General features: G+C 62.6%; 3 protein-coding genes across 3 annotated transcripts; 1 reads left to right on the forward strand and 2 right to left on the reverse strand.

Annotated features, from left to right (window-relative positions):
• Positions 1 to 1399: 1399 nt before the first annotated feature.
• Positions 1400 to 6613, forward strand: RNF215 (ring finger protein 215). Its single transcript, XM_066199739.1, has 10 exons — positions 1400 to 1687; positions 2334 to 2465; positions 2726 to 2797; positions 2871 to 2956; positions 3627 to 3681; positions 3924 to 4028; positions 4119 to 4235; positions 4317 to 4454; positions 4573 to 4675; positions 4789 to 6613. The coding sequence occupies exons 1-10, from the start codon at positions 1400 to 1402 to the stop codon at positions 4809 to 4811; spliced, it is 1119 nt and encodes a 372-aa protein (XP_066055836.1). The 3' UTR covers positions 4812 to 6613.
• Positions 5927 to 10937, reverse strand: LOC136298927 (coiled-coil domain-containing protein 157-like). Its single transcript, XM_066200080.1, has 9 exons — positions 10626 to 10937; positions 9306 to 10083; positions 8929 to 9006; positions 8022 to 8212; positions 7749 to 7907; positions 7096 to 7264; positions 6585 to 6724; positions 6251 to 6312; positions 5927 to 6173 (listed from the first exon to the last, which is right to left on the reverse strand). The coding sequence occupies exons 1-9, from the start codon at positions 10935 to 10937 to the stop codon at positions 5972 to 5974; spliced, it is 2091 nt and encodes a 696-aa protein (XP_066056177.1). The 3' UTR covers positions 5927 to 5971.
• A 1070-nt stretch (positions 10938 to 12007) lies between these two features.
• LOC136298766 (coiled-coil domain-containing protein 157-like) lies at positions 12008 to 12326 on the reverse strand. Its single transcript, XM_066199740.1, has one exon. The coding sequence runs from the start codon at positions 12257 to 12259 to the stop codon at positions 12008 to 12010; it is 252 nt and encodes an 83-aa protein (XP_066055837.1). The 5' UTR covers positions 12260 to 12326.
• Positions 12327 to 12720: the final 394 nt, after the last annotated feature.

Below are 12720 nucleotides of genomic sequence, written 5' to 3' on the forward strand. Positions count from 1 at the left end.
GGCCCCTGCCAAAAGCAGGTCAGCCTGGGCCCATGCCGAGGCTAATCCAGCCAGCAAATCCCCCAGAGGCACATGTGCTGGGCACACGTGGCCAGAGCAGGGCCAGGATGTTGCACCCAGGGGTCGGGATGGGGCACCCAGGGATCAGGATGTGGCACTGGAGGCTGCCTGGCACCCACCAGGCTGAGGGTGTTGAGGGGTGTCCGGTGTGGGGGACAGATGGATTTTGGGGTACTTGGGTGTTGGTGTGTGTCCATGTCACTCAGGTGTGCCCTTGTCACCCTGGGGTGAGGGTGTGCCCCTGTCCCTCTTCCCCCAGAGCACATGTGTCCCTGTGTCCCAATGTGTCCCTGGATCCACACATGGGGATGTGGTGGACGTGATATCTGTGTCTGTTCCTGTGTCTGTCACTCCCCTGGTGACAGTTGGTTTCCTGGTCCCTGCATCCATCCCTGTCCCTGTCCTGCTGCTGGTTCCCATTCCATCCCGAGCTCCTTGTCCCTGTCTTGCCTGCCCCTGCTTCACTCCTGATTCCTGTCCTCCTGGTCCCTCTCCCTGTTCCCATCCTGATCCTGGTCCTGGTCTTTGTCCCCATGCTGGTCCCACTCCCTCTTGTTCTTCTGGTGCCTCTGCTTGTTCCTGTTTTCCACCTGGTTCCTGCTTCTCTTCCCATCCCGGCCTCATCCTTGTCCTTGTCCCTGCCCCATCCCTGTCCCAGTGCTGGTTCCCATCCCAGCCTCAGCCCTTGTCCCTGTCTTGATCTCCATCCTGTCCCATTCCCTGTCGCTGTCCCTCTCCTGGTCCCCATCCTCTTCCTGGTCCCCATCCTGGTCTCTGTCCCTGCTCTGTCCCAGTGTCCATCTTGGTCATGGTCCTTGTCCCTGTCTCAGTCTTGATCCCTGCTCCCTGTCACTGTACCTCTCCTGCTCTCTGTCCTCATCCTGGTCTGCATCTCCATCCCCATCCCCATCTCCATCCCCCGCACCCCTGTCCCTGTCCTGGCACTGGTTCCTGTCCCTGTCCTTGTCCCGACCCTTGTCCCGGTCCCCATCCCAACCCCTGTCCCTGTCCTTATCCCGACCCTTGTCCCGGTCCCCATCCCGATCCCTGTCCCTGTCCTTATCCTGACCCTTGTCCCTGTCCCCATCCCGATCGCTGTCCCTGTCCTTATCCCGGTCCTTATCCCGACCCTTGTCCCGATCCCCGTACCGGTCCCCATCCCTGTCCCTGTCCTTATCCCGGTCCTTATCCCGGTCCTTATCCCAGTCCTTATCCCGGTCCATATCCCGACCCTTGTCCCGATGCCGGTGCGGGCTCTCGGGCTCCCCCTGCGGGCGGTGGGGGCTCGGCGGGTCCTCCCCGGCGGCAGGGGGCGCTGCGGGGCGCGGGGCGCGCAGCCATGGCGGCGGTGCGGGCGGCCCTGCTCGCCCCGCTGCTGGCGCTCGGCCGGGCCGGGTCGGGCCCCGCGACCCCCGCGAGGGTCGAGGTGGCCGTGGCGGAGCCCGGGGCGGCGGGGCCGGACGGGGACGGGGCCGGCAGCGGGGCCGGCAGCGCGGCCGCGGTGCCCGGCGGCTCGTACACGCTGCGCGGGGCCGTGCTGGGAGCGGGGGGCGGCCGGGCCGGGCCGGGCCGGGGGGGCCCGCGGGGGGAGCGGGAGGAGATGGAGATCCAAGGCCGCCTGGTGCTGGTGAGCGCGGGGAAACGGGGAATGGGGCTGGGGGGGGAGGGCTGCTGCCACTGGAGAGCGGTTGGGAGGGGAGCACTGGGAACTGGAGGTATTGGGGGGCAGGGAGGGAGGGAGGGAGGGAGAGGAACAGTGGGGACTGGGGCGCACCGGGAGACATTGAGGGGCTGCCGGGTGCGGAGTTGGGGACGTGGGTGCGGGGTGGCAGGGATGAGGGGAAAGCGGTGGGAACTGGGAGACATGACGGGACCGGTGGGCATTGGCGGGGCAGTGGTCGGTGTGGGAGGGAAGGGGGGTCGGTGGGCACGGTGAGCCAGGGGGTGCTGGGGTGAATCCTTGGGCACTGGCAGAAGAATGAGGCAGGGGAGGAGCGGGAGCTGAAGGGCCTTGGGACGCACTGGGGGATTGGTGGGGAGGCCGGAGACGCTGGGGGACTGACCAGGGCAGGCACTGCTCGGGTGTGGCCAGCAGCAGAGGGGGGGTGCAGGCAGGGGCATAGAGGCAGCGTTCCCTGCGTTACCCCAGCTGCTGGCCCTGACCCCACACAATGCCTGGCTCCCCAGGACCCTTGGGGGGCAAAGGGGTGCTTTGGGGGTGCCCTGAACCTTGGGGTCCATGCCAGCTCTTCCTCTCCTTGTTACCTCCGCAGGTGGGTGATGTGGAGCCGGAGCTGGGCGCTGCCAACAGCTGGATCGGGGTGGTGCCTGTGGGCACCGAGGAGCCGCCTGAGGGCCCCCGGGGTGCCAAGGAGGAGTCCTTCACCACTGCCGTGGTCACCAAGGTGAGCCTCTGCCTGGCCTGAGGGCTGCCATGGTGTTTGCAGGTCACAAACCTGCAGGGGTGTCACCTGGGGTGTCTCCTGGCCAGATCTCAGGGGTCCTGGTCTGCGCTTGGGAGTCTCTGACAGCTTCTGATCCCTCTTGGGTCCCTTGTGACCCTTCACCCTGGCAAAGAGTTGCTGAGTGCTTCCTGCAGCGGGACAGGAGCTTGCCGGGGACACAGCCTCGCTGTCCCCTGATCATGTCCCCACTGTCCCTGCAGATGAAGCGAGCCCTGGTGCTGGGGGCCTCGGCGCTGCTTATCCTGGCGCTGAACCAGAACGCCATCCGTGAGGTAGGGCAGTGCTGGCGGCGGGGCCGGGCGGGGACCGTGCCCCGCTGATGGCTCCGCTTCCCTCCCGGTGCAGCTGGACGTATCCCAGCTGCTGGCCAAGCCCGTCATCGTCATCCAGTCCTCGGACAACGTCACCAGGCTGCTGGGAGCGCTGCTGCGGTACGGGCTGGAGCGTGGGAGGGCTGGCCCTGCCTGGACCCTGCTTGTCGCTGCCTTGTCCTTGCCTTGTCCCTCAGCAGGCTGTGACGCCCCAGGACTGCCCTGGGGGTCTCTCACTCAGCCCATCATGTTTGCTGGGATGGTGTTCCACCATGTCAAGGCCAGCTGGGGTTGAGATGCATTTCCAGGGGTGATCTGGGTCAGATCCAGCCCTTCCCCAGGGCTGTAGCCCTTCCTTGGCTTCCCAAGTGATGGCAGGTGTGACAGTGGCCTCAGCCAAGAGCTTTAGGACTTTCAGTAGAATTTATCCAGACTGGCTGGTTCTCATCGTGGCACTGGCATCCCCACAATCTCTGTGGGTGTTTCTTCTCACCACCAGCAGCAGTGGGACCCTGTCAATCCTCCTGACATGTGGGACATTGGGATTGCTGCCATAGTGTCACACATGGGGAAACTGAGGCACAAGGTTGGGAGGAAGAGCCCTGTGCAGGGTCACTGAGGGCTGGACACAGCTGGGGAGGAAGTGTCTTGCTGTCACCTCCCCTCTGTGTTCTCGGGTCCCCCTTGGTCACTGCCCATCCCTGTGGGGAGGGGGTGCTCCCTGGCACTGGGGAGCTGTGCCTGGATCCTGCTGTGTCAATGGAACTGACACTTTTCTCTCTGCTCACAGTGGGCTCCGGGCTACGGCAAAGATCACGTACCAGGCAGTGCTGCTGGAGAACCTGGTATGTTTGTCTGTCCTCCTCTTCCTCTTTCTGCCAGTGGGAGAGCAGTGGACTGTTTGGCCCAGCCAAACTTCCCTGATCCAGGGGAGGCAGCTGCAGGGAGCAGGGAAGGGAAAGGATCCAGTGGGAACAGGGCAGCTGGCAGCACTGTTCCTCCTCCCGTGGAGGGGGAGGAGGGACACGTGTTCTCGCATCGCTGGACCCTGCTGTGGCCATCAGCCATGCTGTGTCCTGCCTTGCAGGGAGTGACCCTCACGCTGTGGTCCACCTGTGGCCTGTCCCGAGGGGGCCTCTATGGGGAGTGGCAGGGGGTCATCTGCCCCGGGGAGAGCAGCTCGCAGGTCCAGGTACGGTGCTGGGGCTCCGCTGGGGCCGGGAGCGGGGCTGGGAGCGGGGCCGGGTCCCCGGCTGCCATCCCCACCTCCCTGTCCCCACAGAAGTACCTGCAGCAGCTGTGGAACACCATCCTGCTGATCGCCCTGCTGCTCTGCACCGGCGTCATGGTGCAGGCCCAGCGCCAGTCGCGGCAGGACCTGTCGGAGCGGGACGCCGAGGTGGGAATGTGGGAATGTCTCTGCTGTGCGCCGTACCCGGGCTTGTGGCGTGGGCTCTGACCCTCGGCTCTGCCCCCACAGCTGGACCTGAAGCAGCACATCCGGCGGCGGCTGTTGGCGCTGAAAACCCGGCGCTACCATCCCAGGAAGCTGCCCCGGAGCCGGGCCTGTGAGATCGACAGCTGTGCTGTCTGCCTGGACCAGTTCTACAAGAGCCAGGTGGGACTGGGCGGACTGGAACCCACTCTGGGCTAAACTGCTGGTCGCTGGCCGGGGTCTGGGCTGTGTCCCTGCCACCCAGCTGTGCTCACACGTGCCCTCACTTCCCTGCTGGCAGTGGCTGCGGGTGCTGCCCTGCTCCCATGAGTTCCACCGGGACTGTGTGGATCCCTGGCTCCTGCTGCAGCAGACCTGCCCTCTGTGCAAGCGCAACATCCTGGGTGAGAACTGCCCTGGCGTCCAGCCGAGCCCCCGCTGACCCTGGGGCACGGGCTGGTGAGGACCTGGAGCCTGCCAGGCTCCCTGTGCCAAGGCTCTCTGTCTTCCTTTGCAGGGAACTGCTGCACGGACAGCTAGCTGGCCCGAGGACACACTCCAGGGACAGATCCTCGGCTGCTCCAGGGACAGGGATGGGGACAGGGGGTGCCCGGCAAGCGGCGCTTGCTGCCGGAGCAGGGTTGCTGTGGCTGTGCCTGTCACAGTGCCCAGACTTCGGAGAGGGAAGGACTCGGGACTCTCCTGCCAGGTGGGAGTAGAGGGGTGGGGGGTCCAGAGGGGCAGTGTTGGGGAGGGAAGATTTGGGGCACCCATGGGTGTAATGGGGTGGGGGCTGGGGCAGGCAGAGCCTTGGTCCTGCTGAGCTCTTGCCCTGCTCACAGCAATTTTTCTACGACTTGGGTTTTTTGTCTATTTGCTGGTGGCCGTGGCAGGATAGGCAGAGCCTGGCTGCGGTGCCAGCCCCTCTGCGAGGTGGGTGACAGACCTGCCAGGGCTGGGGCTGGCAGGGCTGTGGGGTGACTCACGCCCTCATTATGGGAGGGCAGGGGTCAGACGCTTTATTTATAATAACTTATTAGAAAGGATGGCATGAGTTGGCTGCAGAGCCGACACAGGGCTTGGCTCACCCAACATGGTGATGGGGGACACGCCGTGGGTCCTGCCCAGGTCCTGCCCCACGGGCTGCAACACGGCACATGTCCATCCCTATTAAACGTGGAGCAAGGACTGGCTGTGTGGTTTGTGTGGGGCTTGCACAGGGCTCATAATGCTGGGGAGGCAGCTCAGAGGTCAGGGCCACCCATGACTCGGTGATTCCCAGCCCCTCTGGGTGCTCATGGAGGGGGGAATGACTTTGCCAGGTTGTGGCTGTGCTGGTGGACTAAAGGTGGCTCGGACTACTCTCATCCCAGGCCAGCTCTGCTTTCCTCTTCCAAGTGTGGCCACATCCCAGTTTCCTCTTGGGAACTGTTCCTGGCAGGAGTTATGACATGCTATGCCCTGGCATCAGCCCAGGGCTCTTCTGGGGACTCCAGCAGCAGTGTAGCCAAGGGTGACTGAGCTTCAGTGCCCAGGAAGGTCCCAGGAGCAGCTCCCCAAGGAACCAGGCAGAGCCCAAGTTTCCCAAGGGAATGCGCCTTCCTGGCGCACAAGGAACTGGTAATGAGGTCCCCTGGGCAGGGCAGGTGGCTGCTGGTGGAACACAGTTTCTCTGTTAGGAAATTGAGACGGATGCATGTTTATTTGCGGTGAACCCGGCTGTGGTGTGGGGAGAGGCCAAGCCCCAGGCGTCGCACCGGCAACGTTAGGCAGGGTTTGGCCTGGACTGTGGGCTTTGCCCGGAGCTGCCTGGAGTGTTGGCTGCTGGGAGCTCCCTGCCAGGCTTTGTCAATGCATCCCAGCATCCCTGTGCTGTCCCTGCTGCTTCCCCTGCTGAGCCACCTGCGGGGTGGGAGCAGTTAAAGGGGAGGAAGAGCAGGGAACCCGCCCCCAGCCCCTTTCTCTGGGTTCCTACTCACCCAGTGTCCTGCCTGCCAGCCTCCCTGTGGAGCTGGGACCCCAGCTGGGCCTGTGGGACGAGCTGGGGAAGGGAAGAGGAGGTGAAATTTCCCCCCACCAGCTTCAGCTCCAGTCACATCCATCGGCCACCGCAGCTGGTGGCACAATGGCCACAGTGAGGGAAAGGAGCTGGAACCAGCCCTGAGCACTTCAGGCAACACAAGTTAAACCAGAGCGACCTCCCAGCAGCATGTGGAGCCTGGGCTTGGCCCTGCTGGGGTCCCCAGAGGATGTCTGGGGGCCACGGGGTGGTTTTGGGGTACACAGCACCCACCCCTGTGGCACCCAGCTCACCTTGAGCACGCCCTGCTCAGCTGCTGCCTTCACCTTGGCAAGCAGCGCCTGGAGCTGCACGTTCTCCCGCTGCAGCACCTCGATCCGGATGGTGTTGGCCTGGAGCTGCCTCTCCATGTCCTCTGTCAAGTTCCCGCTGCCTGCAAACAAAATCCAACAGAACCCAGGCTGCTGCTGCTGCCTGCCTGCTCAGAGGCGTGGGCACCCCTCCTGCCTGCCAAGGAAAGGAGCCTGCCCCGGGCAGGGAGCACCGGCACAGCCCAGGAAGTGGCAGCTGGGACCCCAAGCCCTGGGGGCAAAGGAAGCTGTGCCATGTCCTGGTCCTGCCGTATATCGTGGCCCAGACATGGGATGCACAGCATCCATGCAGGGAAGCACATTGGGATGGTCACAGGTTCGCCCCTTCCTGGATATCAGTGGGACAAATGGAGTGTCTGGGGCCAGCAGGATCCCCCGGGAGCTCTGGAGACCCCAAGGCACAAACCCTCTGTGCTGCCATCTGCTCCCTTACTCTCAAACTGCATCTCAGTGGGGACGTGGAGATCAGGGAAGAACACCAGGAGCCTTTCCCGCTCCCTCAGCTCCTGTGCCTGTTCCTCCAGCCGGGATGTGTTTGCCTGCAGCTCCAGGATGGATTGCTCCAGTGCCAGCTTCTCCTGCTGCAGCTTGTCCAGCAGCTCCTGCATGGCACAGCAGGGAGGAGATGAAGTTTGCAAGAGTGAGGACTCAGCCCCTCATGGAAAGCTCCCACCCTTCCCTGATAAAAAGGATGTCCTGTGGCAGTGGGAAGTGGACAGTGACAACGTGCAGGGTGTTAGCTGTGAGATCCCTGTGTGTGCTGGAAGCAGGGGCACCAACCATGAAGTGTGGAGCATGTCCAGGTGTCCAAGAACAGAACACTGAAGATGTGGAGGCACCTCAAGATGTTCCTTTCTGCTGCTCCCGTCTGCCCTGACTCAACCAGAGACTCGTCTGGCACTGGGTGGAGGGAGAGGGCTCTTCCCCAGGGAATCCCCTGAGGACGTGGCCATGTGACAATGTCACCCTAGGTCCCAGAATATCCCTCCGGGGAAAGCTCTGGCTGTGGCTGTGGGACAGGGCAGTGTGTGGCTCTGACAGCCCCGTGGCACAGGCTGTGTCCCACACCTGGGTACCAGCAGTCACCTGCTGTGCGTGGAGCTGTTTCCCACTCTGCTCCTGGCTCTGCTCCAGCTGCTCCGCCAGCCGGGCCTTGTCCTCCTCGGCCTCTCCCAGGCTGGCCTGCAGCTCCTCACGCTCCTGGTCCAGGCTGTCCAGCTGCTGCAGCAGGGTCCTCTGCTTAGCCTGCAGGGACTGTGTTGGGGGGGTGAGCCTCTGTGGGGCCGTGGCACCCATTCCCCACAGCCCTGACACTCAGCAGCAGCTCAGCTGTTCCCACTGCTCCGGAGCCAGCCGTACCTCCTCGTGCCGGGACATGCTCTCCACACGGACCTTCTCCTTCTCCAGCTGCATGCTGGTGGCACTCAGCTCCTGGTCCAGGCTGTCCCTCTGACCTGTTAGTACCTGTACCTTCTCCTCCAACTCCAACACCTGGCTCCGGGCCACCATGGTGGTCGTTATCTCCTCCAGCAAGGTGGTCTTGGAGAGCTCTGTGGAGACACAGACACCGTGGCCCAGGCTGGGCACGGGCAAGAAGCTGGAGGACCATGGAGGTGATGAGAGGGATGGGCATGTTCAGCCTGAAGAAGAGAAGGCTCCAGAGAGAACTTAAGAACCCTTTCCAATGCCCAGAGGGGCTCCAAAAGAGTTGGAGAGGGACTTGGGACAAGGGCCTGGAGTGACAGAACAAGGGGGAATGGCTTCGTGCTGCCAGAGGGCAGGGATGGATGGGATATTGGGAAGGAATTGTTCCCTGGGACGGTGGGCAGGCCCTGGAACAGGGTGCCCAGAGCAGCTGTGGGTATCCCTGGATCCCTGGGAATGTCCAAGGCCAGGCTGGATGGGGCTTGGAGCAGCCTAGGGCAGTGGGAGGTGTCCCTGCCCATGGCAAGGGATGAAATGGGATGGGCTTTAATGTCTCTGCCCATCCAAACCAGTCCATCATTCTGTGGTTCAGGGCCACCCCATGCCCTCCACAGGCCCTGGCAAAGGGAGGCAGATCTGACAGGAGGCCTGTGACCCCCCAAACCTCCACCAGCATCAGCCCACTGTGGCACTGAGTGATGTTGGGGTGCTGCTGTGAAGGAGGCCCATCCTCTGCCCATCCCCACCAGCTCTACAGCCCAGTCTCGGGGCTGCTGGGGGCTACATGGGTACGAAACAGCCATGAGGCCAGGGTGAGGGCAGAGATGGGTGAGCCCCTTACCCAGCTCCTGCACAGCCATCTGCTTCGCTGCCAGCTCCTTCTTCACAGCCAAGAGTTGCTCCTCCAGCAGAAGAGCTCCTGAACAAGCACAAAACCCCTCTCAGTAATCAATTCCTTAAAAAAAACCCTAAACCAAGGGGCAGCAAACAACCACACTAAAGTGTTTTCATCCAGTGATTGTGTTGTGCTACCGGGGAGGAGGCAGTGATAGGACACAGACAACCAGCTCCCACTGCCCAGGATTAGCCTCACAGCAGGGAAAATTCCTCAGCACCTACAAAAAGCCCTGCTGGTTGTGGTGGGGCCAGAATTTGGCCATGGACTCTGTTCTGCAATGCCCCCGAGCCTGGGAGGGGATGCTGGCAGCAGCTGTGTACCTCTCCGGAGGTCGTCCTTGTCCTGCTCCAGCCTGGCCACAGCCTCGGAATGCTCCTTGACCTTGGCTTTCAGGCTCTGCTCAGCCTTCCTCTGCTGCTCTGCTTGGGTGTCCTTCTCTGCCTGCAGCTTCCTGGAAAAGTCCTCAACCTGTTTCTGCAGCTTCTTGTTCTGTTTGCCTGTCTCTTCCAGCTCAGCCTTCAGGGGGTTCACCTGCTGCAGCAGCCCCTGGAGGTGTTTGTTGATCCGGGAGAGGTCCTTGCTCTGCTCCGAGGCCCAGTAGCTCACGTCTTTTGCAGAGAGGTTCCTTCTCCCTGCGCTGTCCTCCAGCACCTCCTGGAATTTGCTGAGAGCTGAAGGGATGTTCTGGCTCTGACAGATGCTGGTGATGGCTCTGGTCACCTCATGGAGGCTGGCCTGGGCGCTGGAGCAGGTGTCACAGGAACCCAAGGGTGACCCTGGGGTCTGTGTGGAGACACTGCTGGTGCTCTGAGCCAGGCTGGGGCCAGCCCTGGGCTGGGAGCTCCTTGAGCTGCCCAGCACGTGGACACTTGGGCACGGGCACACAGAAGTGGACGGGGCAGCCTCTGGGGCACCTCCTGACTCCAAAACATCCGGCAAGAAGTGTTTCAGGTGCTCCTTTCGATATTTCTCAGTCTGGGGAGCAGAGGGGGGAGTGGATTGCTGTGTGAGGATCTCCCACCTGCAATCCTTCTCCTGAGGGAGACAGCACAGAACAAAACCAGAGCCCAGATCAAAGTGGAAATGACCCACAAAAGCCTAAATCAGGTGTGGAGATCGGACAGCAATGCAGGCAAGGGACAGTGACCAAGGGGAAGCCTCAGCAGCAAAACCTACTCCCCAACTCCCCACCATCCCTTCTTTCCCACCCCCTGCACTGCCTCCTGGTTTTGCCACGTGGATTGTTGTAAGACTTTTCCATGAGAAAGATCATTTTGGGGAAAATAAAATGCAGGAGAGGTTGTTTTTTACCACCAATTATTTCACCGTCTTGAGGCAGCTCAGATCCACAGTGGGATCAGCAGAGCTGCAGCATTTTGGCACAAGAATATTTTCCAAGCTCTAGAGGCAGCCCAGCTCACTCATCCCGAGATCCTGGAGCAGGATGGATGCAGTGGCACTGCTGGGAGGGGTGTAGGGAAGGGACTCAGGCTGGGAGGGGACAGATGTGTGACGCGGGGGCCAGCACTCAAAGGGTGCACGCACATCTGGCGTGGCCACAGGGTGTTGGGAAGGACCACGATCCAAATCCTGGGGGGAGGGGAGCGACTCGGCTCACCGGACGTCCCCAAATGTCCCACCTCGTCCCGGAGCTGCTGGCAGAAGGCCCCGAGTTTCAGCATGGTGCTCCAGAAGGTCCTGGCCGTGAGCCCCGCGGACATGCCGGGCCCCAGGCCCCGCGCCGGCGGCACCGCCTGCCCGCTCAGCACCGTCTCTGCGTACGCGGTGAAGCTCTGCAGCAGCAGCAGCAGCCTGTCCCGATGGGAAAACACACCTTGGAGCAACGGGCAGCTGGGAATTGGAGCTGGGGCAGGGAGGTCGCCCCCTCCCATCACCCGGACAAAGGCGGTGTGATGCAGGAGGATGCTCCCCTCCCGGGACTCCCCAGGCATGGATCACTCCATGGAGCAGCCACTTCCAAGAGGCTGTGATTAAGCTCCCCCCAAAGATTTGGGGCACCCATGCTTCTGCGAATCCTGACTCTCAGGGCCAACAGCTCAGTGGGAACGGCTTATCTTTTAAACCAGAGCTGTATTTATTTCACCCAGACTGCAGAAGGGGCTTTGGCCTCCCAGGGCTGTCGATGCAGCTGTGTCCGAGTGTTTCCAAGGTTTTGGGAGCCAGTTTAACAAGCTTGTCCCATCTGCTCCACCTCAGCTCCGGGGTGGAGCATGTCTGGCTCCGCTTCTTCGTGGCCAGTTTGTGCTGGGAGCTCTAAGCGGGGAAAGGAGTTGGGTTTTAAAGCTCAGCAGGGCATGAGGCCAAGGTGCTGGAACTGCTCATCATGGAAATACATGGGGAACAAAGCATCCAAAAGACTTCATAAAATCATGGGATATCCTGAGCTGGAAGGGACCCAGGGATCATCCAGTCCAACTCCTGACCCTGCACAGACACCCCAACAATCCCATCCTGTGCCTGAGAGCATTGTCCAAAGGCTCCTGGAGCTCTGGCAGCCTTTGGGCCGTGATGTGGCACTTGGTGCTACGGTTTCATTGATAAGGTGCTGTTATGTCATAGCTTGGACTTGATGATCTCCAAGGTCTTTTCCAACGCAGCTGATTCTGTGATCATTCCCTAAGGAACCTGTTCAGTGCCTGAGCACCCTCTGGGAGAAGAACCTTTTCCTGATATCCGGGCTAAAGCTCCCTGGCACAGTTCCAGCCATTCCTTTGAATCCCACCCCTGATCACAGACATCCGAGCTGTTTCCCGGGAGGAGCTGCAGCCCCGGTGAGGTCTGACCTCCGTCTTCTCTGTTCCAGCTGAACAGACCCAAGTGCTCTCACCCTCAGCCCTTCACCACCCTCTCAGCCCTCATTTGGACGCTCTCTAACAGCTTTAAGCTCTTCCTGTGCTGAGGTGCCCAAAACCTTCACCGGGACTTGGATAAGCTCAGCACGTCAGGCACACAGCCCCCCTTCCCCGCGGGCCAGGAGCCGCTCAGGGGTGCCCGGGGCCTCTCACCTGTCTATGAGCAGCTCCAGCAGCACCACGTGTGCGTGCTGGCTGAACTCGGGCTGGCTGTCGCTGTGCCTGTAGCGCTGCAGCAGCACCGCCATGTCCAGCTCGCAGGACACCTTGTCGGGGAACTTCCAGGAGGGGAAGCGCACGGCGCCGGCCCGGGAGCCCACGTCGGCGATGGCGGCCTGCAGGTCCCGCAGGTCGGCCCGCAGGCTCTCCATGCAGCCGCGGTGGCCCAGGAGGTGCGCCATGGTGGGGGCTGGCACGGGCCGGGGGACACGGCCTGGGAACAACGGGGCACTAGGCCACGACCGATGGGGTCACCGAGCCCGGCAGGGAGGGAACGCCCTGCGGGGACAGGCTGCTGGAGAGCGGCCGCCACGGAACCCCCCGGGCCCGGCGGTCTGCAGCAGTGCTGGGGAACCGGAGGGAACCGGCGGGATCGGAGGAATCAGCAGCAACCGCGGAGAAAAAGCGCCGGGCGCGGGGCCTGTGCTCGGCCTCGGCGTCCCAGCGCCGTCGCCGCGGCAACCACACCCCCCCGCGCCGCAGTGGCGCATTCCTGCTTTGGGCCCCCCCCCCCCCCCGGGGGGCGCTAATGGTACATCCCACAGCGGGCGCCGGCGCCCCCGTGCCCAGCCGCTTCCCGGCAATCCACGCCTGCGTCCTCGGGCCTTGCGTCACTTCCGGCGCGCACGCGCGGCGCTACGCC

The sequence above is a fragment of the Chamaea fasciata genome, unplaced genomic scaffold, assembly GCF_029207755.1.
Source record: "Chamaea fasciata isolate MVZ Bird 193981 ecotype frontalis unplaced genomic scaffold, bChaFas1.0.hap1 SCAF_18, whole genome shotgun sequence".
NCBI lineage: Eukaryota > Metazoa > Chordata > Aves > Passeriformes > Sylviidae > Chamaea > Chamaea fasciata.